The sequence below is a fragment of the Marmota monax genome, unplaced genomic scaffold (genome assembly GCF_021218885.2).
Source record: "Marmota monax isolate L192 unplaced genomic scaffold, Marmota_monax_Labrador192_F-V1.1 WCK01_AAM20220418_F8-fsc00187, whole genome shotgun sequence".
NCBI classification, from domain to species: Eukaryota; Metazoa; Chordata; class Mammalia; order Rodentia; family Sciuridae; genus Marmota; species Marmota monax.
In genome coordinates, this window is record NW_026694837.1 from 2,153,142 (window position 1) to 2,181,069 (window position 27,928).

A 27,928-nucleotide genomic window follows, 5' to 3' on the forward strand; every position below is an offset into this window, starting at 1 on the left:
GGGGGCCGCCCCCTGCGCTCACCACACCTCGCCCTGCGACGACCGCACGGCCCGCCCCCTGGCGACGCAGGCGTCCCTAACGACCCTGAGGCCGGTGAGGGCGAGCGCCCGGCCTGCGGAGCTGGAGAGGAACCTCTGGGACAGGGGACACCCACCCAGGGCTCCCCGATCCATCCTACGCACGGGAGCGGGGCCCGGAAGCCCCTGGGGCTCCAGCGCCCCCCGCACACACAGCCCGTCGCCTCGGCCCCACTCTTCCATAGCGGGGAAGCGCCGGTCCAGGTCGGCACGTACTGCTCTGTCCCCACCCTACCCGGGTCCCCTCGCGGGGATCCGCCCCCATTTCCCCGTCCTACGCCCTACCCCGTCACTATTTGCAAACTGGCCCCAAGGCCTGGGGTCCCCGTGAGGGGAGTGGGGAACTGTGGGAATAGGAGGGGGAAGGTGAGACATCAGGTAGGTGGTGAGGGAGAGCATTCCTAAGTCCTGGGGCCCCAGTCCTCTTAGAAATTCTGACTGTCCCTTCATCCCCAGCGGGAGGGCGGCAACCCTGCAGCTCCAGAAGCTTCCCGTGCCTCCCTCCTGGTTTCCCTCGGTTACCAGAGCCAGAGCCTCTTCACCCCAGGTAGGACGAGGGAGGGACCCGCTGGCCTTTGGAGCCAAGCTTCCCTACCGCGGTGTCTGAGGGAAGATGAGGATGAGGGATGGGGAGAGGAGCCTCCCTCTGGAGTCCTTTCTGAGACAACAGGCCTTAGTGAGCCCAAGCTGGGGGAGGGGTCCCAGAGCTTATGAACCTGCTATTTCTCTGCGACAAAGACCAAGCCTGGGCTCTGTCACAGAAACTCTTTTTCCCTTCTTCTTGTGACTCCACAAACTGGGAATTCCCAGCTGGGAATTCAGGAGTGACATACTAAGGTGAGACATGGTGGCCATGAAAGAGGTCAAGGCAGGTGTGGGCCAAAGCCTAGGCCCCTGAAGAGGGCAATCCTCAGGGAATCCTGGTGTGAGGTTGTGGTGGGGTAGGGACTAAGAAGGCAGAGGAAGCAGCGGCAGGAAGAGCCACAGGGGCTCTGGCAGGCAGGCCATCACAGCTGGGGCACCTCCAGGGGCTGATAGAGGGCTGGACACTTCTGTTTCCCAGTTCAGAGGAAGGGATGCAAGGACAGTTGAGGACCAGGGTGTAAGGAGCAAGGTGAGGAAGCTCCCCCACAATGTCATCTACTTCCCATTTGGGCAGTGGGAAGAACCTCTGCCTGGAGTGGTTGAATTTACCTGGGGACTTGAGAAACAACAGAGAAGGTCGAAGACTTCCCCTGTGCAGAGGGAATGTGCTAGAGACTGAGGCATCAACTCCCGGGTCTGTGAGGAACAAGGGCCCTGCCTGAGTCATGGGGCAGGAGAGCCAAAGGAGGCAGGCAGAATTCCTGGCCCGCCCCCAGCTTGGGGGAGGCTTCGGAGTCCAGCAGTGAATGGAGGCAAGGAGGGCTGGGCTGCCTAGGTCAGCACCTAAGTGGGTAACCCTGGGTTCCATGCTGGTGACGAGAGCTCATGAGCTGGAGAAGGCGGGAGGCCAACAGGGCAAGTGCTGTGAATCACCAGGTTGGGATCAATCCAGCACCTCATGGGAGGAGAGGGAGCACTGGACAGACCGAAATTCAGACATCAGCCCTCCACTTTCTGAGCTTCAGTTTCATTTGTGAAATGGGGATGATGGTGTTTTAATAACAACAATACTCTATAATATATTTGAGGAGTGAATAAATTACATAGGTGAGGCATCTGGCATCTTTGTCATGGTATCCACACGTGCCCCCAGTGCTGTTTCTGGGCCTGGCACTCTGAAATGTCACACACACACACATTAACTCCTTAGTCCTCTAGATAATCCCATGAAGGGAAGTGTTGCCACCTCCATTTTACAGATAAAGAAACTGAGGCTTAGTGAGGTTAAATGTCCCACAGATGCAAGGGACAGAGTGGGGAGGTGACTTGAGGCCCAGCATCTGAGCTTTGGGCCAGTTGTGTGCTCCTGCATGCTATTAAGTACCTACAGTTCAAAAAACGATGGTTCTATCTAGTCAAGGATATGGTTTCCAGAACCAGCCATCAAAAAACTAGGGTAGTACTTTTGTTTCCTGTGCATGTTAAGAATGGACCCTTGAGGTTATGACCTAGTGTGGACATGGTCCCTTTGTGATTTCAGGATCCTGACTAAGGACATATTCTAAGGACAAAGAGTGGGGGCCTGGGGAGGGTTGGCCTTTCCCCAGGGATCATGGTCCTGAGCTGGCTGTGCTTGATGTTGGAGACTTCAATACATGAAGCCCACCTTGCCTGTGAGTCAGGCCCCAGAGAAAGATGAAAGTCCACAGCACACCCCCCACCCTCCTCTCTCCTCCTCCAAGGGCATCCTTTAGATGGGGACACCAACTGTGCTCCAAGAGCCACCCTGCTGGTAGCTCTGACCTCTCTGGAATGTCAGAGAGGATTCCTGCCCCAGGTCAGGAACATGCTTCCAGTCTTCACTCTGGGATCCCCTGACTGCCCCACAGGCTCCCTAAGGAGATGAGGCTCCAGAGAGGAACTTGAGCCCTTTCGGGGACTGTCCCCTCCTCTGGGGACCTTGAACTCTCTGGGTTCCCCCTAGACCTTCAACTAATGGGTGTCTATCCATCCCTGCAGGCTCCCAGGGAAGACAGCGCTGCTCACTGACACCCTCAGCTGCAGACTGGTGATTCCAGGCCAGACTGAGGCCCACCTGTGAAGTAGGTGGCTATGGCAAGCCCGCCTCCAGCTCCTGTGGTCCCCCCACCGTTCTCCTCTCGGTGGTACATTCCCTTCCCCTTTTCTAATGGTGCTCTCTTGCATCTGAAATTCATTCACACTGAGATATAGATTTATTTATTTTTTTTGGCAGTACTAGGGATCAGAGAGGTAGCTCTTATATAAACATGTATGTCCCTCTTACTGTATATGTTACATAGAATGTGCCGCCCTCCTGGGTGTTCCCTATTCTGCCATCAGTGTCTTCTATAAAATGGGGATGAGGGTGCCACCCCGCCTGCATCCTGGGATGGTGGAAGACTCAGATCTGAGTTCCCAAGGGACCTTGTAACTGTCGGGTGCTGAACAGCTGTGGGTTGCTGATACTGCCTCAGGCTGGCACAGCTGGGATGTGACACTGGCAGTGCAGCGTGATGCGTGATGCGGAGAGGAAGGGGTCCCAGGAGTTAGACATTTGGTCCCTCTCCGCTCCCCCATTGAACTATTTCATCTACCGACTTAGGACTTTTTTTCCCATCGTTTCATTCACCAAATTGTGAGCTTAGCAAAACGACAGGACCCCCTGGTCACAGAAGCCCAACTCTTAGCGTCTGCAAAGAGGGCTGATGAGAAGACTGCCAAGTTAGGTCTGAGAGCTGCAGGGACTGCGAGGAACCAGGCCGTTCTGGGGGCCTTGGGGACATGGATGGGGACTGAAGTTCTGGTGCCCTGGACCCACCCTTCCTTTCTGCTGCCTCCCCCAGGCTTCCTTCCCTCCTGCTCCAGCAGCAGGGGCTCCAGATCCTTCAAGGACGTGTCCTTCTGTCTGCCTCCACTTGGACAAATCCTAAGAAGGGCTCTGATTGGCTGGCATCAGGCAGCCAGCCCTGAACCAATTGCTCTGGCCAATAGGAATCTCCTCTTGGTCAGAATCTATTCTTAGAAGCAAATGGGACAGCCAATAGCAGCTACCCCCATGGCAGGCCCGGCTGGGTGAGAGACGGCAGACAAAGGAGTAGGAAGCAGCCCCACACCTTGAGGAGCTGGGTCTGGCCTGGGTGCGGGGAGAGAGGGTAGGCAGCTTGTCACTGAAGGGTCACAGGTTCTGGGAGGCTGGGGCTCTGACAAAGGCTCTGACTAGAAAGTGTGTGTGGGGGGGGAAGATGCTGGTGGTCAGATTCCGTGAACCATGAATAGTCTTCTTCCTGGGTCAAGGTGGCAGGAACAGTGTTTTAGGCCCAGGGAACAGCCTGAGCAAAGGCAGGGAAGTATGAAGTAGCCCACAGCGTCCCAGATGCTGAGAGGAGTTTATTGCCAGGTGTGGTGGTGCACTTCTGTAATCCCAACGACACTGGAGACTGAGGCAGGAGGATGGAAAGTTTGAGGCCAGCCTGGGCAACTTATCTCAAAATAAAAAACAAAAGGGGCTGCAGGTGTAGCTCAGTGGTAAAGTGTCCCTGGGTTGGATCCCAAGTACCAACGGGGGGGGGGGGCAGTTTATTTCAGAGAGCACCCAGTGTGCAGGGAAAGGAGCTGAGGAGGCTGACTTCCGCCTGAGGGCAGCATGAGACACGGAAGCCTTACACAGAGACCTGGGTCAGGGCTAGATGTAAGAGCACCACCCTGGTGCCAGAGGCCAGGTGCCCAACATCTGAAGTTATGATGTGTTGGACAAGGAGTCCCTGAGCGGAGGCAGCAGCAGGAAAGGCTCAGAGATGCTGGTGACAGAGGCGGGGTAGAGTCAGTAACCAGATGTGGGGCCTGCAGGAGGCTGGCGCCAGTTCTGGTATCCAGATGGGTCAAACCTAAAGTAGCTGGGAAGCTTCCCAGCCTGAGCCTGGAATTCAGAGGAGGGATGAGAGCTGGGACCCGTAAAAGGAGTGAGGATGGCAGAAACCTGAGGGCCCTCAGCCGGGGGGGGGGCGGGGGGGGGGCTGAGCGCCAGAAAGCTGTGATGGAGACTTCTGAAGTGAACTGTCAGAGCAGTGGGAGAGCCAGGTGGTGGTGACCAAGGGCAGCCAAGGCAGGAGCTGTGCTTCATACCGGCTTTACAAGAGCCACTGCAAGGCAAGGAGTTGGTTTTGCTCATTACCCTTTTAAGTATGTGTATATATATATATATATATATATATATATATATATATATATACACACACACACACACACACACATATATATATGCTCTACTATTAGTTTTTTAAAAAGATTTTTAAGCTGGGCACAGTGTTGTGCACCTGTAATCCCAGTGGCTCAGGAGGCTGAGGCAGGAGGATCGAAAGTTTGAGGCCAACTTCAGCAATTTATCCACGCCCTAAGCAACTACTTGTAAGACCCTTTCTAAATAAAACATATAAAGGACTTGGGGTGCTGATGTTGTGGCTCAGTAGTAGAGTGCTTGCCTGTCATGCATGGGGTATTGGGTTCAATCCTCAACACCACATAAAAATAAAATAAAGACATTGTGTCCACCTGAAACTAAAAAATAAATATTTTTTTAAAAAAGGACTGGGATGTGGCTCAGTGATTAAGCACCCCTGGGTTCAATCTCCAGTAACAAATATGTGTATACATTTATATTTTTTAATATTTATTTTTTAGGTGTAGATGACACAACACAATGCCTTTATTTGTATGTGGTGCTGAGGATTGAATCCAGGTCCCACCTGTGCTAGGCAAGCGCTCTACCACTGAGCCACAATCCCAACCCATGTATACATATATTTTTAAAAAATATTTGGAAACATTTAAAAATTAAAATCTTGCTTAGAAAAATCCTCTGTGTCTGATAATAAGGTATCTGCCAAAAATATTTTCATAAAGTCTAATTTTTAAAAGAGTTGATCAAGTGAAAATTATTATGCAGTTAATGTCTTCAACATTTGCCTTAAAATGACATCAGAACCCGGTGGCCTTGCTGTTTCTGTAAACACGGAAGGTGGCAGGGCCTATTTCTATTCCAGCCCTGCAGGTGGCAGCCTCCCAGAGTCAGGCTCCGCCCCTTCCTTCTGAAGAGTTGGCCAGCGCCCTGGGGAGCCATGGTGGGTCCCTTGCGCCATGCCACAGCAGGGGCAGACTACAGCCCCCCAACAACAGCGAGAATTGTCAGGACCAGGCCTTAGGAAAAGCTGCCCATTCCTGAGAGAGTGGGCTACAGGCCCTAAGCCTAGGGCTGTCCTGTCCCCAAGGGCATCTCACCTGGCCCAGGTAGGATTCCTCGAGGTGTGGCCCCCAGGAGGAAGGAGCAAGTCCTGCCTCCCAGAGTAGTGAGGCCGGGTGGCATTGTGAGTAATGACAGAAGCGCCTCCCCCAAGACAATGCCTACAAGTAACCCCGGCGCTTCCTCTGCCCAGCCCAGTCCTGCTTGGCTGAGAACTGTCCCAGACAAGGGGAACGACAGAATGTTTTAAGCTAGAACCTTAGAAAGAGCCCAGGAGTCCAGATGCAGGGCTGGCAGTAGCAGGGCTGACCTGTTAACCTGTCACCTGTGACTCCCTTCCATTACCTCTCTCCTGCTTGCATCTAGCCCCCAATACCACCACTGCCCCTTGTCCTTCACCTCTCCCTGGAAATAGAAAAGGGCACTCATTCAAAGGTGCCAGGTCAGCATCCCTGCCTTCCATAGTGCCTCTAACACCCCTCCAGCACCCTTTTCAATTTTCATCAATATTAAGCAAATATTATCACAAAGGAATCTCTACAGTAGTCTTCTTAGGAAGATATTAGTATCCCATTTTACAGATAAGGAAAACTGAAGTTCAGATAGGGTAAGTAACTTGGCCAAGGTTACATAGCAATCAGCAAAGCCAGAAATGCAAAGTCAGACCCGTGCATCCACACAACACCTGCTTCCAGCCCCACCCTCTGTCTGAGAAGCCATTAGCCAAAAGGCTGGATGGACCCAATCTGGGAATTTGCATTTGATCTGCATGAGGGGTGTCACAATGCATAAATATCTTCCCTACACTGGCCCTGTCCCCAACCCCCTCTCAGCCAGGCTTTTCCTCCTTGAGATGCCTGGCAGGCTTGGGGAGCACCATCTGGTTCCTCCCTCTGCCAAGGCCGCGTTTGTTGGATCAGAATGTTCCTTCCCGCCGGACGCTGCACAGTGCACTGGGTCAGGGCGCCACCGGAGGGGGAACTGCCCGAGGAGCAGCCAGCGCCGGGGCAGCTGGTCTCCACCTGCAGGTCTCAGGACAGGGGCGCCCCGCAGCAAGGTTGGAGGAGTGGGCGAACGCCTTCTGTCTTCAGCCCCAGATTTAGCTGCCTTCTCCCCTCCCACGCCAGCCCACTGCTGTCTGGAGAACCAGAAGACTGGGCGGAGGCTGAAGGGAGGGGCCAGAGCTGGAGCCCCTGGCAGGGAGGAGGTGGAGAGCCTGGCGGCCTGGGCAGGCGTGTGTGCGGGTCCTCTCTCCTGTCTCAACCCGCCCTGCCCTGCCCTCAACGGTCTCAGACACTCAGTGCTCCTATGGAGTATCAGATTCTGAAAACTGGGTATAAAAACAAATGGGGGGGGGGGTGCCAGGGATTGAACTCAGGGGCACTCGACCACTGAGCCACACCCCCAGCCCTATTTTGTATTTTATTTAGAGACAGGGTCTCACTGAGTTGCCTAGCCCCTTGCTGTTGCTGAGGCTGGCTTTGAACTTGTGATCCTCCTGCCTCAGCCTCCCGAGCCACTGGGATTACAAATGTGCACCACAGCACGGGCTAAAAACATATTTTAATAGTTTTGTTGATTACATATTTAAATGGCAAAATCATGGACATACTGATTTAAATGCAAGATTAATTTCACCTTTTTTTTAAACTTTTTTTTTTTTGCCATGCTGTGGATACTAGGCAAGCACTCAACCACTGAGCTACACCTCCAACCCTCTTTACGTATATATTATACATGGACATAATATCTTTATTTTGTTTATTTATCTTTTATGTAGTGCTGAGGATAGAACCAGTGCCTCACATGTGTGAGGCAAGCGCTCTGCCACTGAGCCACAACCTCAGCCCATCCCTCTTTACTTTTTGAATAGGGGTATTAGAAAATTTAAAATAGCAAACATGGCTTGCATTTGGGGTCACCTTGTATTTCTGTTGGTCATACTATTCTCAACCCAGTCCTCAGGGTCAGGCAGTTGCTGTTCTTTCTGCGAAATGTTTAATGCACAGAGCTGTTCTGAACTAAATGGCTCTTTCGCAAACCTCAGTCTTTTAGCAATACATACTGAATCCCCTCACCTTCGGAGGCACAGTACATGTAGGGTTCAGAATATGAATTTAATAAAATGAATTAATTATTTATAAACTGTGTGACATTGAACAAATCAATTAGCTTCTCTGTACCTCAGTTTCTCATTAGAATCATGGGGAAAATACAAGTACCTATACCTAGAAAACTTTTGTAAGGATGAGTTAATATACATAAAAAAACTGAAGCTGGGCACGGTGTCACACACCTGTAATCCCAGCAGCTCAGGAGGCTGAGGCAGGAGGATCACAAATTCAAAGGCAGCCTTAGCAACTTAGCAAAGCCCTAAGCAACTCAGCAAGACCCTGTCTCTAAATAAAATGTATTTTAAAAGGGGGTACTAGGATTTGGCTCAATGGATAAGAGCCCCTGGGTTCAATCCCCTGTACCAAAAAAAAACAAAAAACTAAACTAAAAGAGTGGGTGTATAGCAATGACTGTAATTCCTGTGTAACTATTATTATCTAAAAATTTGGGCTGCTCCTTGCTACAGTTCCATGTATTAGACAATATACAATACCTCTTTGTATATTTACTCCTCCAAATAATCCTATTGGTCCTGTAACCCTTATTTCACAGGGTAAAATTTCATTTAACCTCTCTGAAACTCAGAGAGGTCCAGTAATTGGCCCAAGGCCACACTGGGATTTATACCTGGATCTTCTCCACTCCAGACCCTGACAGCTAAGCACCACTCTGCTGAGATCCTCCAAAGTAACACCTGTACCCCTCCCCCCATTCTTTTGCTCTAGGTCCCCATCTGAACCAAGGACCGGCCAGTCTGAGAAGTTTCCTGTTGCAAGGTCACCAAGGGGCTTCGTGTTCCTTCCTTGCCAGGCCCCAGCATGCAGGGCACCCTAACACCACCATTAGTGTCCGTCCCCAGCCAGTCCACAGTCTCCAACCAGGGCCCGCCGCCCACTGCAAGCCAGATTTCAAACGTAGGCCCACAGCCTTCGAAGACCGTGTCCTCCTCAGGCCCACTCCCAGCAAAGAGCAAGCCCACAAATGTGCGTCACATGCGCCGGATCATCGCTGAGGATGCTGAGTGGTCACTGGCCATTGTGCCCCTCCTCACAGAGCTCTGCATTCAGCACATCATCAAGAACTTCGAGAGTGAGCCTGCCCAGCTTGGGCTTGGGAGGGCAGGAGCAGACCAGGAGGGAGGCAGGAGTGGAGGCTTCCTGGTGTGGAGACCCCAGAAACAAGGTCCTGGGGCAGCCTGCACCCCCTGGTAGCATCCTCCTAGCTGCTGGGGACTTCCCTTTCACCAGGCACCCAGACAATGTCTGGTGCTGCCTCACTTTCGGGCCCCACCAGACTCCCACCCACACAGCAACCCCCCCACCCCCCCACAGCAACCCCCCCCTCCACAGCAACCACCCCCCACACACAGCAAACCCCCACCCCTGCGTCCTTTCCCAGTCTTGTCCACATTCTCCAGCAAAACTTGACCTGAACCAAATTCACCTCCTCCTCTGGAAGGCCCTCCCTGGTTAACCCCTCCTCCCAGATGGAGTCTCCCTGGTTTGTGTGGGTTCCTCCTCATTTGTTCTGTACCCTCTGATCCCAAAACGTTAACACTTTCCAAAGACTACTGCCAGCCCCTCCCATAGCAGGGGGGCTCTCGGAGGACAGGACCATCATTTGCCTCCAGCAACTACTGCCACCTGACCTCATTTACTGTGGCCCTCTGCTGGCTGGAATGTCAACTCTGAGGGGGAGGGGCTTCATCTGTCTCCTACATGTTTATATTTCCAGCGCTTAGAAAGTGTCTGGCACATAGTAGGTGTTAAAGCAAATATATTTGTTTTCAAATAAATGAATCGGGTCAGACTGGGAGTCAGGGGTTATCTCCTCCATCTGAGGAGGTTTTCATGGAGGATTGGAGTGGAGATTTATCCTGGACCGGGGTTCCCTGAGCCCAGATACTGAGCTGCAGGCAGGGAATATTCTCGGGCTATGACTTCTCATCTCCCCTCCCATTGAGCCTCCTAGAGCAAAGGCTGTCTCTCCTTTCGGAGTGGAGCTCCCCAAGGGCAAAAAGGGTCTTTCCTTTCCTCAGTGCCCCCAGGAAAGCCAACCCCAGGGAACCATGTTGTCATATCCCCAACACTGAGACCTATCCCCTGTTTTCCTTCCTCTTCTCCCCAAGAAAACCCTATTCTGAAGCAGCTGCTCCCAGAGCACCAGCAGAAGGTCTTGAACCACCTGTCCCCTGACCTGCCGCTGGCTGTGACGGCCAACTTGATCGAAGATGAGAACTACTGGCGTCACTGCTGCACGACGCGCTGGCCGGTGTGCCACGTGGCCAAGCATGGCGGCAGCTGGAAACACATGTTCTTCGAGAGGCACTTGGAGAACTTGCTGAAGCACTTCATCCCGGGTACCACGGACCCCAGCGTCATCCTCGACTTGCTGCCCCTCTGCAGGAACTACGTGCGCAGGATCCGTGTGGATCAGTTCCTTCCACCAGTGCAGCTCCCAACCTCGCCGCTGACCCGGGAGCTGTCCGAGTCGGAAAGCGAGGTGGAGTCGGAGGAGCCCACCATGGACCACTACCAGCTGGGCGATCTGGTGGCCGGCCTGATCCACCTGGAGGAGCTGGACCTGGTGTACGGTGTCAAAGACTGTGGCATGAACTTCGAGTGGAACCTCTTCCTTTTCACCTACCGAGACTGTCACTCCTTGGCGGCCACCATCAAGGCATGCCACACCCTTAAGGTACCATTTGCCCCCTGCGTAGCCCCACCTTCTCTCCCCAGCGTCTTCCGGATTCCCTCCTCTCCCTTCTCTACTCCCATCTGCTTCTTTCCAGTTTTTTTTTTTTTTTTTTCATGCATCCACCTAGGAGTTTGCGGGGTTTTGTTGGGGTGCTGGGGATTGGACCCAGGGCCTCACATAGGCATACTAAGCACGGGCGCAGACCCCCAGACCCAGACTTGACTGTTTTTTAAAATGCATCCTGCACCAAGCGACTAGCTTCAGGGTATGTAGATGAAGGAGGCTCAGTTCGCCAGCCAGTTAGTCATCCTACAAACATCTGTGCTCCAGGCCCTGTCCCAGGTGCTGAAGATCTAGAGAGCAAAATTATACTATTTGTGCCCTCTGCAGCTAACAGTCTGGAGGGATGAATGGCACTAATGAGCAATCATATAAATGTAAAATTGTAACTAGACAAAGGGTTGCCAAATTTAGCGACTAGAAATACAGGATGTCCAGTTAAATCTGAATTTCGGAAAAATAACAAATTTTTTAGAAGTTATGTCCCAAATATTCCATGGGACATACTCGTTCATCTGAAATTTAAACTGAACAGGGCATCCTCTTTTAGTGCTTTTTGTTTGCCTTGTTTGTTTGTTTGTTTGTTGGACTGTTGGACTGTTAGAAATCAAACCCAGGGTCTCTTGCCCACTAAACACCTGCTCTACCACTGAGCTACCTGCACCGGGCCATCTTGTATTGCCTCTGGTAACCCTAAACTGGGATGAAATGCATGCTTTAAAAAAAAACCAAAAGGCATTCTTAAAAAACATATTTATTTATTTATGTATTTATTTATTTATTTAATGTGGTGCTGAGGATTGAACCCTGTGCCTCACACATGCTAGGCAAGTGCTCTATCACTGAGCTACAGCCTCAGCCCACAGAAAAGACATTCTTATGAGAGATTATAAAAGGGACATTTGACCTTGCCCAGGAAGGCTACCCTGAGAAAGTGTCACTTGTATAGTGATTATAAGGAAGAGTGGGAGTTAGAGTCTTGAGGAAAGAGACAAGCTCACTCCGGGCAGAGGGAGCAGCACATACAGGCCCCTGGGTATGGTCAATACACAGCTAATTCCAGGGCCTGAAGAGAAGGCCGTGTGGCTGGAGCCATGAATATGGGGGAACAGGGATGGGATAAAAAGGGAAAGCCAATCAGCAGCCGGAATCACTGGGGGAAAGAGGCCTTGTCAAGGAATCTATCTTTATCCTGAAGAGCTCTGGGGCACCATCTGGATCAGTCAGCTTTCTGTTGCTATACCAACATATCTGAGGCTGGGTATACTATGAAGAAAAGAGGTGGAGGCTGAGGATATAGCTCAGTGGCTGAGTGCTTGCCTGGCATGCATTGGGGTGGGGAAAAGTGTATTGGGTTCACAATTTTGGTGGCTGAAGGGTCCATACAGCATGATACCACCCGTTGCTTTTCCTCTCCACAATGTGGTAGAGAAGCAGGAAGGGAAACAGGTAAGGAAGAAACCAAGTGCATGGGATGATCTCACTTTATAACAACCTGCTCTTATGGGGTCCCAGGAGAACTACATTAATCTCTTCTGAGGGAAGCACCCTTGGTGACTCCACCACCATCCACTAGGCTCCGCCTCTTAAAGGTTCACTACACTAGTGATGAAGTCTCCAACACAGTGATCCTTTGGAGGACAAACCATAGCACCATCCAAGGGTGTCAGTCAAAAGGATGGTCATGTTATTGGAAAAGATGAAAAGATGACCATGTTTGGGAAGGAGAATGGGAAGGGCAACAGTGGACATGGCAGGTGACCTGGGAGACCACTGCCAAACACAGATGAGATGAGGGTAGTTTGAACCATGGAGGTGTCTGCAGAGGTGGGGAGACTCAAGAGGTACGGAGGCAGTATGATCAGTAGGGTTAGGGTTAAGATTAGGGTTAGGGTTAGGTCTCGCTGGCCTCAGAAGGATGTAGAAGAGAAGGAAGCAGCAGGAGACATCAAGGATTCTTGCTCGTGAGACCAGATGATTGGAGGGGGCTGCGGCAGAGACAGGGGATCCGGGACCGCTGTCTTGAGGGGGACCCCTGTTTTGAGTTCCAGTGTGAGACATCCTAGAGCAGGGGTCATCTTGTTAGTTGGGTAGAGGGTCCGACACTCAGCTGAAGAGTCTGAATTGAACATGGAAACAGGTGCCGTGTTATCAACATGGCCCGTGAAGGCCTGCATTTGGATGGAGTCTCATAAGGGAGAACCAAGTGTGAGGGAAGGAGAGAGACTTGGCATGTGGTGTTGATGGCAAGAGCTTGCAGGCAGGCAGAGGGGGAGATGGCATTGTGTCACGGAGCGACAGAGGCACGTGTTTCAAGTAGAGGGAGTGAGCAATGGGGTAGGGTGCAGCCAAGGACTGGCCTTTGCAAACCTGGACGTCCCTGAGAGGAGGTTCAGAGGCATTCCAGGAGCACAAGCTGTGAGCGTGGTTCATGGGGAGAGTGGGAAGTGAGAAAGGGGGCGGCTGAGACCAGCTTCTTGGAGAACTCATCTGGGAAGCAGAGATGAGGAGAGAGGTGATAGATGAGGGTGTTGGGTTTTCTTAAGAAACTTGCATGTTTAGAATGAAAGCAAGGCCCCATCCACCTGCATAAAAGGGGCAAATGCAGAAGAAAGGTACCAGTAGGACTGTGTAACTACAAATCCCACCATTGTGTGTGCAACTATAATGCACCAATTAAAAAAATGTAGAAAAAGTAAAAAAGATAGTTTTAGAGGAAGAATAAGGAAGAGGAGGAGAAAAAGAAGGGGAGGAGGGGGAGAGGAAAGAGGAGGAGCTTAGGAAGCTGAGGATAGAGGATAGCAAGTTTGAGGCCAGCCTCAGCAATTTAGTGAGGCCCTAAGCAACTTAAAAACAGCTGGAGGACCAGGCAAGATGGCGAATGCCTGTAATCCCAGCGGCTTGGGAGGCTGAGGCAGGAGGATCACAAATTCAAAGCCAGCCTCGGCAACAGCGAGGTGCTAAACAACTCAGTGAGACCCTGAGGATATGGCTCAGGTTGAGTGCCCCTGAGTTCAATCCCTGGTAACCACCCCCCCCCCCCGCAAAAAAAAAAAAAAACAGCTTCAGGGGGAGGGGGAGGGGGAGGAGAAGTCCAGGTCCATGGATCAGGGAAAGTTCTTGAAAAGGCAAGAACAGTGGGATCTAGCACTGATGTGAGGCAGTTGGCCTTGGGCAGTGGAAGTGGGGATGTGGTGAGGAGCAGTGGGTGTGTGTTTGATATCAGAAATGGGATCCCATTCAGTTGCTGAGAAGTCAGGAGAGTCCACAAGCTGAAAGGGAGTTCTATAGGGAGGCCCCTTGGAGTCTGAGGTTGGAAAAGGTTAAAATAGTTATTGTAGCCAGGCACGATGGTGCATGCCTGTAATTCCAGGGATTTAGGAGGCTGAGGATGGAGGACAGCAAGTTCAAGGCCAGCCTCAGCAATTTAGTGAGGCCTGAGCAACTCAAAAACATCTGGGCTGTAGCTCAGTGGTAAAATGCCCCTGGGTTCAGTCCCCTGGTACCTAATAATAATAATAATAATAACAACAACAACAACAATAATTGTTGTAAAGCTGGGTATTGTGACTTATGCCTGTAACCCAAGAACTCAAGAGGCTGAGGCAGGAGGATCACGAATTCAAGGCCAGCCTGGGCAACTTATTGAGATCTTGTCTCAAAATAAAAAGTGTTGGGGATGCAGCTCAATGGTAGAGAGCCTCTGAGTTCAATCCCTGATACCAAACAATATTTATAAGTAAAATAAAATAAAATAGTCATTGTATATTATGAAAGAGTTTGTTGTCCAGAGAAGTAAAGTTGCATAGGTACACAGCACTGAAGGCCTGCTGGTGGTGCCAATGATACCAATCAGTCCCATCAGGTGATGTTTTCCATCCTGTTCGTTGACTAGGCATAAGGCATGCAGAAAATAGAGAGCAAGGCTGATCCAGATTCTGGGCTTCATCAGGTAAATGCAATAAAAATACAAGAGGACTTTCACCAGGCTTTGACCTGGCTAAGAGGGCAGTAAAGGAAGGAAAGAATTAAAGGGAAGGGAGAGAGAGGCCAGCCACAGAGAAGTCTGAAGGGAGTCAGAGGATAGGGAACAGCCAGTGGGAAGCAGAGGGGACAAGCTCCTATGTACAACATTCATAATGCTATCCCCACCTGCCACAGTCTGGCTGGGCACAAATGCCGAAGTCTGGCTGGGCACACAATCACGAGCCACCACACAGCTTGTAGATTCAAACAGCAACTCTTTATTCCCGAACTCACACCAGCCGTCTACAATCACGTTCTGGGGAAATCCACGTTCTCTTCCCAAATCCACCTTCTCTCCCAAATTCCTCCACTGGGCTTCTATCTCCAAAATATACTGTCTGAATCCCGTGAGAACTCAAGGGGAACTCAGGCAGCAGGATACGCCCTATTCCCAGCAGGAATAATCTTAAACCTTAAACCTGGAACCTAAACTGGGAACGCCCTAAACAAGATTATCTTAAAACCGGGAACACCCTAATCTGCCTTGGTCCTTGAGCAAGGTTAAGTACATTCAATGTCACTGCAACATGGGGTACGCTGGCAAGGAAATTGTCATACTTACTTGGCTAATGGCTCCCAGCACCCACCATCTTCCTTTTCTTATTTTTTTATTGATTAAAAAAAAAAGCAACAGCGGAATGCATTACAATTCTTATTACACAAATACAGAACAATTTTTCATATCTCGGGTTGTACCTTTTATTTTTTCATTCCATTGTTTTCTGTTTCTCATCCTCCCTCCCCACTTCCTGTCTCCCCAGCTAACCTCTTTCAAGAGTTCCTGTCCTTAGGGTTGGCAGTGTACTTCAGTGGTAGAGCATGTGTCTAGCAAGAGCCAGGCCCTAGGTTCCATTCCCAGCAGTAAAACAAAACAAAGCAGCCCAGGCCGTGGTGCACACCTGTAATCCCAGCAGCTTGGAAGGCTGAGGCGGGAGGGACCACGAGTTCAAAGCCAGCCTGAGCAACTTAGCAAAGCCCTAAGCAACTTAGTGAGACCCTGTCTCTAACTAAAATGTAAGAAAGGGCTGCGGATGTGGATCAGTGCTTAAGAGCCCCCACCCCACCCCGCGCAAAAAAAAAAAAGAAAGTTAACAAAGGGATGGGGATTAAAAAGGGGGGGATGGGGATGTAGCTCAGTGGTAGAACACCAATAGGTTCAATCCCCACTACTGGGAAAAAGAAAAAAAAGGAATAACATGTCCCTCTGCAACCTACCACCAATTCTGTACCACTGGGTAGACCTGTCCTGTCCAAGAACCAGCTGGGTGGCCAATACCAGTGGAACAGAGTCTCAGACCTCCTCGTAGCTACCTTTGGTACCTTCTCTACCTGCAAAAGGGGAGTAGGTGGGCAGCCTGCCCTGTTGGCAGGTGCTATAGACCCTCCACCTACCCTCAGATCTTCAGGCTGACTCGAAGCAAGGTGGACGATGAGAAGGCCCGCATCCTGATCCGCAGCCTGCTTGACCACCCAGCCCTCAGGGAGCTGGACCTGTCGCACAACCTCATTGGGGACCGTGGTGCATGTGCTGCTGCAAAGCTGCTCAGCCACAGCCGCCTGCGCGTGCTTAACCTGGCCAACAACCAAGTACGTGGGCCGGGCGCGCAGTCGTTGGCTCACGCCCTGGCACACAACACCAACCTCATTTCCCTCAACCTACGCCTCAACTGCCTCGAAGATGAGGGCGGCCAGGCACTTGCCCATGCCTTGCAGACCAACAAGTGCCTTACCACACTGAACCTTGGTGGCAATGAGTTGTCCGAGCCCACAGCCACGCTCCTCGCCCAGGTGCTTGCCATCAACACTACGCTCACCAGCATCAACCTGTCCTGCAACCACATCGGGCTGGTGAGTCCTCTCTTTGGGGGCAGGCAGAGGGTGAGTGTGGAATCCACTTACCATGGGAAACCAGGCACAGTGGTGCAGGCCTGTAATCCTAGCAACTCAGGAGGCTGAGGCAAGAGGATTACGAGTTCAAGGCCAGCCTCAGCAACACGGCTAGGCCCTAAGCAATTTAGCAAGACCCTGTCTCTAAAAAATATGAAGGGCTGGGGGTGTGACTTAGTGATAAAGCAACCCTGGGTTGCCTTTATCACTAAAAAGACAAAACAAAACCCAACTGCCATGGGACCCTTGCAGGACAAGTATCGAGAGGTTATAGATGGGGGCGGGTGGTATGACTCAGTGGTGGGGCATTTGCCTAGCATGAATGATGCCCTGGTTTGATCCCCAGCACTGCAAAAAAAAAAAAAAAAAAAAAAAGAAGAAAAAGAAGAAGAAATCACAGCTTGAGTTACTACACTCTGCACTGAATATGCATACATACTATGCTATAATATATGCGTATGCAATAATATCCAATATTTTTCCTTTAATCTTTAAATCTATACAATCAAATGGGGGGTTGTTTTGTTTTCTTTTTTTTATTTTGCTCTGTTTTGACAAAGCTGGGGTTCAAGCCTACCACTATATTCCCAACCCAGCCTGAGTCCTTTCTGACAGTGATTTTCAAACTTCCTTGACCAAGTCCTGGAATAAAAAATACAAGTTACAGGGCTGGGGTTGTGGCTCAGTGACAGAGTGCTTTCCTGGAACATATGAGGCACTAGGTTTGATCTTCAGCACCACATAAAAAATAAATATATAAAAATAAAGGTATTGAGTCATATACAACTAAAAAAATAATTTTAAAAAATACAAGTTACAGCCAGGTTTGGTGGCACATGCCTGTAATTTCAGTGACTTGGGAGGCTGAGGCAGGAGGATTGCAAATTTCAGGTCAGTCTCAGCAACTCAGCTAGACTCTGTCTCAAAATAAAAATTGAAAAAGGACTAGAGATATATATAGCTCAGCATCTCTGGGTTTAATCCCCAGTACCAAAAAGAAAATGGAAATCAAAGTTATGTGAACACCCAGTGGACATGCATATAAACATAATATCATTGAAATTTACATTTACTGTCTGTGATTTATCCTATTTTTCTTCGGATTCTGTTTTATTTCATTTTTTTAAATGCTTCTGTGACCCATTAAATTGACTTCACAACACACTATTGGGATACAACCACAGAACAGCAATATTCTACCTTCCAAGGTGTCATTCTTTCACACCTTCCATGAGAACAACCTTGCACTCTCGCCCACTATGCCTGTCAGGCATGCACCATGTGCACCATAGATATGCTCTTGGCTGCAAGTAACAGAAAACTGAGCCAGGAAGTGACTTAAACAGGAGGAATATTTAGGATCTCACATAACCAGAAGCCCCAGAGTGGGGATCCTGGAGCTGACAAATCTCTCCATTCAGTGCCAGTCCCATGGCCATGGCCTCTCTGGTGCTCCCAAGATGGCAGCTGAAGTTTTGACATCTCATATGGGGACATGCCCAGAGGCAGTGAAGGGGAGAACACTGTTCCTGTCTCCTTTTTTTATTTTTGTCACCCTGCCCAAATTCCCCCTCACATCTCCCTAGACAGAATAGTCCCACATTCCAAGACCTACCCAGATGCTAGACATCCAAGTTTTTCAAACCACTGAGACTGAAAAATAAATTTAGGGATCTTGACCACCATTTTTCAAGTAGAATGGGACAGAACGGGTCAGCATGCATAGATAGGTTAAGTATGGTTTTGTGAAATTGTTTAGACATATCCATATTAAAATATGTGTGTGCACGTGATCCTGGGTGATGATGAAAAGTGACCCTTCCCTTTTCCTACTGTCCCAGGATGGTGGCAAGCAGCTCCTGGAAGGCATGTCAGACAACAAGACCCTCCTGGAATTTGACCTCCGCCTATCAGATGTAGCCCAGGAGAGCGAGTACCTCATTGGCCAGGCCCTCTGTGCCAACCGGGAAGCTGCCCGTCAGCGGACCTTGAATCCTGGCTATTTGACGTCTCCCATCATTGCCAATGACCCTGATCATTCTGTGGAATAAGAGTGGGGACAGGGACCTGACTTGGGTCTTTACCTCAGCTCCATCGGGAATTTCATGCTTTTGCTGGGCACTCTGCTGCAGAATGTCACAGTGGTTCAGAGGAAGGGGGAGGGGAGACCAGTCCTTGAAGTATGTGATAGAGGGTCATAGGCAAACCGATGGGAGGTGGGGAAGGGGAACTGAGATAGGGAAAGAAGCAGTATAAAGCAGACACCTAGTTTTGGGACCCAGAAAAAGGATTACTGGACCCCACAAATGACCAACTCCTTCCAGCAATAGGTAAGGCAGAGAAGACTCTGAGGACTGTACCTGATCAGACAGGTTTTCTCCTGTGAGGGCTGCCCACCTCCCTGGCTCACCACTCCCATATTCCTCTCTACTGCGCAGATCCTTAACCTTCAAGTACATATACACATTCTCTCCCTCTTCCTCTCTCTCACTCTCTCCTTCTCCTTCTCCCTCTCTCTCTCCCCTCTGGCTACAGTAGAATCATGCCTGGCTCTTTCTGCCACCTTCCTGTTGCCTGATTCTATAGGGTCATGTTGGTCACATTCTATAGGTCACACCATCCCCTAATCCCCAACTCTCAATTTGAGAAAGGGACAATGGGTGACAGGAGCTCAGACCTCCCTTGAGGAGGCAATCGTAGAGAATGACTGCTGAGGAAGTGTGGTATTACTCCTGCCATCCACCCCAGGGAGCTTCTTGCAGGACAAAGGAGATAGGGAAGCAGCGCACACTGGGAAAGAGAGATCAGTGAGTCATCCGCAACTTTATTATCCACCAGTTTGATTTGTACAATCTTTGCGCTTGGATATCCACAACAGAAAGGCCACAGTGTGATGCACCCAATTGACAGAGACCTGTCTTCTCCCCAGCCAGGCCCAGCCCACCCCACAAGCCCTTATCCCCAGGACCATGGAGCCTTCCGGGTGCTCTCCATGAATCCCCAGCACTCTGTGGCTGCCCAACCTGGGACCAAACCCACAGGAATCACATCAGCCCATGGGGCCACAAGAGGACCTGACTGATGGATTCAGGCTGAGCTTCATCCTCCATTCTCTTTGGGCTGAGTGGCCCAGAGCCTCCAAACCCATGTCCCCATAGGGCGGGCCATGGGCTACAACCACAATCCAGGAGTGCCTGCCTTCTAGAGACTTCTAACAAACAGGCGCTGAGCAGAGCACCAAAGGGGGCTTGGGAGTGACTGCAGCATGTGCCTGTCTGGGCCACCTAAAGTCCTTCCATGCCTGACACCCTCTGACAGTTCCGGAGTGCAAACGTGTAGGTGTGAGGGTAGGTGTGTGTGTAGCCACAGCTGCTAGCAGAGGTTCTAATTAGAGAAACAAGAACATTCAGTGTAAAGTTTAATTTTAGAGATTAATTTTCTGGTTTTCGTTTTCCCTGGCAATCAATAAAGTCACCAAGAAAATAGACCAAAGAATTGGTTTCTCTCTAAGTCTGTGCGTGTGTGGGAGCTGAGTCTGTCTGTGTAAGATGACCTAGGCAGAAATGATCCATTCAGGGGAAAAGTATAACAGGGGCTCCTCTTCCCGTCTTCTGAGGCTAGGCTGTGGCCTCAGGACTGGGCCTGAGGGAGGAGCCAAGTTCCTCCAGCCTTGGAGCCACAAGGTGGCCAGGATGACCCCATATGAGGACAGGACATCCATGTGCCAGGCCAAGAACTGGGGCCTGAGGCCACAACTCACCACCTGTACCTCACAGATGTCAATTCAGAGGAAAGAAGGGTGTTCCTGCTTCCAGATCCCTGATAAGCACAGACTCAGGGTCCAGGCAGTTTTCATACTGGCAGGCAGGTGAGCACTGCTGCCCAGGAAAACCCAGTGGGCAGCTGTTCCCTTCTGCCCAAACCTCTCCCTCTCTGATGTCCCCTCCCTCCTCCTCTCAGCTATCTATGTGATTGGAAAGTTCAACTCCTTGATGAGCCATGGGCTATGGTGTCTCCACAATTTGTCCATTCCCTCCACCCCGTTTCCTCCTGGAAAGGAGGGAAGGGGAGCCAGGGTGATGTTGCATAGGTGGAGGCCACACCCCTCTATAGGGCAGGCCTGGCTGGGCTGGAGGAATATGGGAGAGGCTGGAGGTGGAGATCTGATGGCTGAGGCAAAGCAAGAAGCAGCAGGGGTGGGCCGTGCCTGGGTGGCCCCAGGGAATCCCGTCTAGGCTGAAAAGTGAGCTCAACCCTGGGACGCTAAATCTGCTGGGAAAACCTTAGCCAGGGCAGTTGGGAGGGCATGGGTTGTACAAGACATGCACGCTGACACACACTGGAGTGGAAGAGCACAGGGGGAGAGAAGTTGGTGTCAGAGCTTTAGGGGAACAGGACGGGAGGCCAGCGCCTTGGGGCGGTGGCAGGATGCCCTTCTGAAGACCCTGGAACACACAGCAGGGCTTCAGCTTGTGGGATAGAGGAAGATGGAGTGGTCAGGCAAGATTCAGAGAATTCCTGCCTCTGACCCTGCCACTGGAATTGAGTATTTCTCCAGCTGGGACTTATGACACCATCCTCAGCCCCAGAGAGGCGTGTAAAAGGGGCAAGCACATTCCACTCCTCCGCATGGTTCTGGGGGAGGAAAGGGCTGCCACCCGGGCACCCCTATCTTTAGAAGTCCTTTCACTGTACCCTCCGCTGCCCTCTGCTCTTTAATTCTTCTGCTTGACACACAAGTATCTTGGGGTCTCTCCACTTAGTCACTCACCCTGGCCAGCTCTAATGAGTATTGCCAGGGTGGCACCTGAGTCTCTCTAAAGGGAGCACCCGCCCAGAACCCAGGTGAGGAGGTTGCTGCTGGGAGGCTGCGGGAGTTTCCAGAGAGGACTGAGGCGTTCTGCCCTCTATGGCTCCCCTCCCCTCCCCCTGCACCCTGGCAACAGCTCTTCAGAGCCAGGGATGAGTGACGTAGGTGTGGTGAGCACAGTCCCTCCAGGATCTGGCTCCTGGGGCTCAGTGAGATAAACAACAGCGGAGGGAGTGGCAGAAAGGAAACCCCAAGCTTTGGGGCCAGCGCCAAGAAAAGGACAGCAACATTTCCACGACGTGGAGATGGAGTATTGGGGCTGCCACCTGACCCTGGCCTCAGACCCGCTGAATTCATTAGCTGGTTGGAAGCCAGCCCTCGGGTTCACCAAACCACCGCCCCCTCAATAGAGGCCTCAGCGGGGCCATGAAACGGAAGAAGGAAAGCCCCAACTGCCCTTCCCCGCAGCCTCTACACCTCCCAGCTGCACTGCCAGGGCTGCTCCCTTGAGAGGAGGCCCAACAGCACAGTTGCCAAATAACAGTCAGGAGACCCGTTGACAGGCTGGACGGGAAATCTCGAATGTGCGTGTAGGAGGAGGAGGCATCTCCTTAGGAACTTGAGTGGGGCTGGAAGAGCGACTCTGCCCAGGTGGGTGGGATTTTAGGAGAGGTGTTGATCCCCTCCCACCCTTCTGTCTCTATGTACAGGGAAGGCAGGGGTCTCAGTCCCACCTGGGACCGTCTGGGCGCTCTCCCCTTACCCGCTTCCCGCTGTAACCCGCCCAGCCTCAGTCATCGTGTCTCCCCCTGCTACACGCAGGGAGCCCAGGCGGCGAGGGGCAGGAGGGAGGACATTGTGGGCCTCCCCAGGGCCGGAGTTCACAGTGAGGTCTCCACGCAGGAGCCGTGGCGGTGCAGCGGCCGGTGGCTGTGGCCCAGACACCCCTCCTGCCTGTGGACGATGAGGACTGGAAAGTAGAGGGCGTCGTGATAGGGCGGCGGCGGGCCGGCCTCCTCCTCGTCGTCGTCTTCGTCGTCCCCCATGCTGGCCTGGCTCGACAGCCGCGTCTGCTCCGTGGGGCAGCTCGCTTCGTTGACACTCCCGCTCCGGCTGCGCCACAGACAGCTGCGTCGGGAACCGTAGAGACGGCCGAGCGAGAAGCGACTGCCCCCGCAGCCCGCGCCTCCGCCGGGCCCAGGGCCTGCCCGCGGGCTGGCGCATATGCTCAGCGCGCTGCGTGAGAAGATGGATGAGCTGCTGACCGCGCGCTGGCAGTGCTCGCAGCTGCGCCGATAAGGGGCCACTCCCGCCGCGCCCGGGCCGCCCACCCCGCCATAGCGGCAGGTGGGCGCGAAGCCACCGCCTGCTGCCCCACTGCAGCGCGCGCCCAGCCCCGCCAGGTCCATGAGCACCGCCTCCGAGTAGCTGGGCACTAGCTGCTGGTTGGAGCGAATGTGCCATTCAAGTTCCGTGCTGTCCACCGTGTTGACGCGCGGCAGGCGGTGGGTAAGCGGGGGCAGGAGCTCGTCGCTGGGGCTGAGGCCGCCGCCCGCGCTGCTAGCCGAGCCCGGGCCCTCCAGACCGAAGAGCTTCTCCACGTGGTAGTGCGCGTAGGCCGTGCGGTACTCAGCCAGCACGCGAAGGGGCCACGACAACGTGAGTAGCGCCGCAGCCCAGAAGGCCGACGAGCAGGCGTACCAGGGCGGCCTGGTTGGGTCCGGGAAGGCCACCATGAACTCTCGAAAGTCCACGTTCTTGAGGTGCATGCCCTCGCGCGCCTCCATATAGTCGTCCAGGCCCTCGTTCTCCGCAAAGAAGCGCGCGCGCTGGCACAGGTACGCGTTCTCAGCCTCCACGCTGGCAAAGCTGAAGCACTTGGTGAAGCGCAGCCTCGTGGCGGGCGCGCCCTCCAGCCCCACCAGCGCCTTGGACACGTCTCGGACGCCACAGCGCGCATAGTCGAACTCGGCCTCTGCTACATGCGTGTTGACACGCTCGTGGTAGACCTGCAGCACGGGGAGGCGGCTGGAGTCTCCAAGAGCCGGTGCCACGGTGCCCTCCTCTATCTGCTCACGCTGGCCCTCCCGACCACCCGTCCCATTGCTGTTCTTGTTGCCTGGTCCATCCCTAAGCCTGTCCCGTTTTAAGCAGCGGCTGGAGCAGGGAGATCTTACCGTCTTGGCTATGGAAACACTGAGCTCTTTGCTTAATCAATGAGTTAAGAGAGGAGATTGGACTACAGTCAACCCTCCCTGACTGCATTCAGTAAGCTCTGCTTCCTCTTGATCCCTGGTTTGTCTGATCCTTTTCTCACTGCCTGCTTTGTCCTGCGCTGCTCCTCACTACCACAAGCTGCCTCCCCGTCTTCATTTTTACGTGTGTTTCCAAATGGGTATCCAAAGGAGCCCCGGAAGAACCTCTCTGTCACTAGGCTCCCCATTCTGGCCTTACTTATCACTCAACCTCCTTCTTTCCTCTCATAGGCTTTTGTCTACGCATCCCAATTCTGAAACAGAGGTCACCAGCACAACTCCTCCAGAACCTCACAAAGTCTAATTCTCAAAGTGGTGATTGTTTTGTGGACTCTCCATAAATTCCCCCACACCATCCTCTGGGAGCCTTGAACCAGGAATCCAAACACCTGGTTTTGAGTCTATCATTCGGGAATTGCAAACCTTGGGCCAGTTTCTAAGCTTAGGTCTCCTTACCTGTGAAAGAGAACTCAGTGGCAGTCACCTCACTGAACAGGTGAGCACATGCTGTGAGACTGGACCTGTGAAGTCATCTGTAGCCAATAAGCACTGAATAGTATAAACCTTGGAACAGACAGCTTGGGGCTGACTCCCATCTCATCCACATGCTAGCTAAGTGACCTTGAACAAGTTATTTAACCTCATGGGGTCTTGGCCTCCTCAACTGTAAGATGGGGACACACCTTCCTCATAGACTTGCTCTGAGTATTAAATAAATGCTTTAATACTTGTAAAGTACTCAGAGCCTGGCTCTTTCTGTGTTTGCTATTATTAAGTTATTCTTACCACCCTCTTATTGCAGTGCCCATTTGAGCTCACAGCTGCCTTGTGCTCTTTCACACACAGGTGCAAGTCTGTGCACCCTCTCCCATCTTGAATGGCCTGCTCTCCCCTCCAGCCTCTCACCTGGGTGGTAGTGTAGGCATCTCCGTTGCGGTATCTGGTGACCTGACGGGTTCGGCGGACATAGTGATAGCTGATGGCCTTCCACCAGATGCAGGGTGTGGCCTGCTGCATGCGGCCCACACGCTCCCGCACGCTGCTCACATCAACACGGTGCTGCAGCTCATGGCGGGCTTGGCAGTGCCAACACTCCACCAGGTAGACGGCGTACAACATGAGCAGGAAGGCCAGGGGGATGTAGACATAGCCGTTGGAGCAGGGGCTGTCATGGTACATGAGGCTGTTGCCCTGGTAGGCGCTGCTGAAGGTGAGGCGGGTCACTGTGGTGACATGGCACCAGGCCACTGCCCCCAGGCAGCCGTACATGAGCAGCGAGAGCAGGAGGCACTTCCAGTGGGACTCACGGCAGAGGGACTTTGTGAAAGAGGGCTGGATGGGACGCTGCTGCTCAGATGGGCAGGGAGGGGGTCAAGATGAGTGGGAAGTCAGACACAGTGGCAGGACCCAGCAAAGAGATGGACGCAGGAATGAAGGGGCAGAGACCAGCATCAGAGACACAGACGGGGGTGTAGAGAGAAAACATAAGACCGAGATGGGAACCACAGACCAGAGATAAACGCAGAAGTGATCCAGAGAGAGCCACAAGGACAGTAAAAGGGACCAGAATGCCAATACAGGAAAGTGCGGAGAGACACCCCAAGAGGCAGAGAGGGATCAGAACCAGATATGGAGGCCCAGGAAGCAAAGACACAGATGGATAGGATGGCACCCAGAGAAAGAGAGTGCAAAGACAGACACAAAGATGGTAATGAAACAGGAGGAGGTGTGGATGGGGAAGAAGGGAGGACAGACAGATAGGCATCAGCAAAGGTAGGACGCCAGCCTAGACCCCTTCCAGGTGTTCCAGGAAAGGGGGGAGGGACCCACGTCACCACCCACTTATCAGGTGAGGGCCCTGACTTTTTTTAGGGGGGTATTGGGGATTGAACTCAGGAGCACTCGACCACTGAGCCACATCCCTAGCCCTATTTTGTATTTTATTTAGAGACAGGGTCTCAATGGGTTGCTTAGCACCTCGTTTTTGCTGAAGCTGGTTTTGAACTCTCAATCTTCCTGCCTCAGCCTCCCGAGTCACTGGGATTACATGCATGTGCCACCGCACCCGGCTGGGCCCTTACTTCTTGCAGATATTTTCAGTCTAGGTTCTGGAGGAGCCACTCCCCTTTAACCAATCCAACTCTTAACTCTCATGGCAATCAGTCTAACACTTCTTTGGAGGAGGATCCAGAAGAAAGCCCAGGCCCCCTTCTGGACTCCTCCAATGAGTCTTCCTGCTACACCTTATTATTGTTTCCCTCTGTTCTAGGATGAGAAGGAGGGGATGGGGTCCCTAAGCAAAAGGCAGTCCAAAGGGAGGTATTCAAAAAGGCAGAGTTGGGGCCAGGGTTATGGCTCAGTGGCAGAGCACTTGCCTAGCATGCGTGAAGCACTAGGTTCGATCCCTAGCACCACATGAAAATAAACAAATAAAATAAAGGTATTGTGTCCATCAACAAGTAAAAAAAAAAAAAATTTTTTTTTAAAGGCAGAGTCATGTGGCTAGGGAGCGGATGGGAACAGGGGATATGGGGCACGGTTAGGAAGAAAGTCATTTGAAATCCAGCCATTTGTCACAGAAAACAGTTTTTAGTGCTCCGTTAAAGCATTTGGCACATTCTGTCCCATGGTTGGCCCAGTGAGTTGTTTACATGTCTGAGCCTCCTCTAGACTGAGCACCCCTGAGGGCAGGGCCCATGCCTAATTCTTTGCATCCTGGATGCCTACCATGGTGCTGGCACTCAGCAGTCACGTAATATATGACCTCTTGCTGGAATCCTGACTTGTCCCTTCAGTTCTGCCGGCCTAACTTGGAGGCCAGCCAGGAAAAGGAAAAAAGGGGTGGAAAGAAAGAGCATAGTATCAAGCAGCAGGCCCTGGACTTAGTATGGATAGGTAGGTGGAATAGGAAATAGCACACAGCATGTACCTATAAGAGCACATACCTTTTGGAAGCCTTGTCTCTGGGATGTGTGTGCATACATGCACCTTTGTGCCCACCTGACTATGTGCTTGTCCCAGTGTGGGCACAACCAGAAGGAGCTCTACCTATAATTCTGTCCCTCTTGCTGAGCTCCTGGTCTAGTGTAGTGTGCATGTATGTGCATAAGTGTGCATGAGAGGCCCACGGTGGGGGGGCTGCTTCTGGTAATTTCCTTAGTTTCTTTGTCTCCAGTTTCAGAAGACTATCCTACGGCCCTCAACTAGGGATATGCTTAGTACCAAGACTCTGAAGGATTCTTGAGCTTAGGGACCCCTAGGGAAAGGAGCAGAGGGTTGGGAGATGGGGTGCTCCCCACATACACATTCACACCCCTGTGACCCCAGGAGGTACAGCTTCCATACACATCTGAACTTCGAAGGGCCCTAGCCTAGGTAACCTCACCATTTCTCCAAGGTGCATTCCTGACTCTGAAGCCCCTATAAAGTCCCCCTTCATAGCCATCAAGAGAGCATCCCCTCTGTAAGATAGGATCCCACCACCATGCTCACCCCACCCTGGGATAGCCTAGTCCCCGGCTCCAGCCCCGGGGTCCGCGAGGCCCCGCCCCAGGCCCCTCCCACTGCCCGGGACCCCCCTGGCCCCGCCCCCGGTGCGGGCCCCCTCCTCGCCACCGCGGACAGCTCCGGCCGCCAGGTGGGGGCGGCGGCGCCGGACTGCGGCTGTGGCGGCCGGCTCGGGGTGCGGGGCGCCGGCCGCGCTGCGGCGGAACCGCGGGGGCCGCGCACGGCGGGGGGGATGGGGACCAGGCCGCGGCAGCGCCGGGGGAAGGGGCCGCTGGCTCTCACCTCCTCTCGGGCGGGGCCCTCGTCCGCCGCTGCCATGGGCTCCTCCGGGACCCCCGAGCCGCCACCGCCGCCGCCGCCGCCGGCGCTCTCTCCCGCGGCCGAGCCAGGGGGGGACATGGCGTAGAGGGGGCGCGTCGAGCTCAAGACCTCCCGGGGGGCTGCCAGGGGCTGGGGGCATCCTGCGCTGGCCCTGGGGAAGGGGCGGGAGGGGGCGGGGCCCTCACTGCTCCCCACCCCCCGACGGGGGGAGGGGGCCTGGAAAGGGCACCGGGGTAAGGGGATGGGGGCCGGGGTTGGGGGGCAGGCTAGAGGGGCCGGGCTGGGGGGGCCGGGGCCGGGGGCGGGTGTCACCTTGAGGCCCTCGCGGCG

General features: G+C 52.7%; 2 protein-coding genes across 4 annotated transcripts; one reads left to right on the forward strand and one right to left on the reverse strand.

Annotated features, from left to right (window-relative positions):
* Positions 1–82: 82 nt before the first annotated feature.
* Positions 83–19,572, forward strand: Tcte1 (t-complex-associated-testis-expressed 1). Of its 3 annotated transcripts, none has more exons than XM_046426177.2 (6): positions 83–282; positions 2,683–2,828; positions 8,761–9,124; positions 10,164–10,732; positions 16,217–16,666; positions 18,547–19,572. In XM_046426177.2, exons 3-6 carry the CDS (start codon positions 8,854–8,856, stop codon positions 18,754–18,756), a joined length of 1,500 nt encoding a protein of 499 aa, XP_046282133.1. In that variant the 5' UTR covers positions 83–282; positions 2,683–2,828; positions 8,761–8,853; the 3' UTR covers positions 18,757–19,572. The 3 variants fall into 3 exon arrangements, with proteins under 3 accessions (XP_046282133.1, XP_046282131.1, XP_046282132.1); XM_046426175.2 differs by having other exon boundaries at positions 2,683–2,765; XM_046426176.2 differs by lacking the exon at positions 83–282 and adding an exon at positions 338–625 and having other exon boundaries at positions 2,683–2,765.
* Positions 19,510–27,829, reverse strand: Tmem151b (transmembrane protein 151B). Its single transcript, XM_046426171.2, has 3 exons — positions 27,560–27,829; positions 24,677–25,117; positions 19,510–23,524 (listed from the first exon to the last, which is right to left on the reverse strand). The coding sequence occupies exons 1-3, from the start codon at positions 27,674–27,676 to the stop codon at positions 22,397–22,399; spliced, it is 1,686 nt and encodes a 561-aa protein (XP_046282127.1). The 5' UTR covers positions 27,677–27,829; the 3' UTR covers positions 19,510–22,396.
* Between the last annotated feature and the right edge of the window lie 99 nt (positions 27,830–27,928).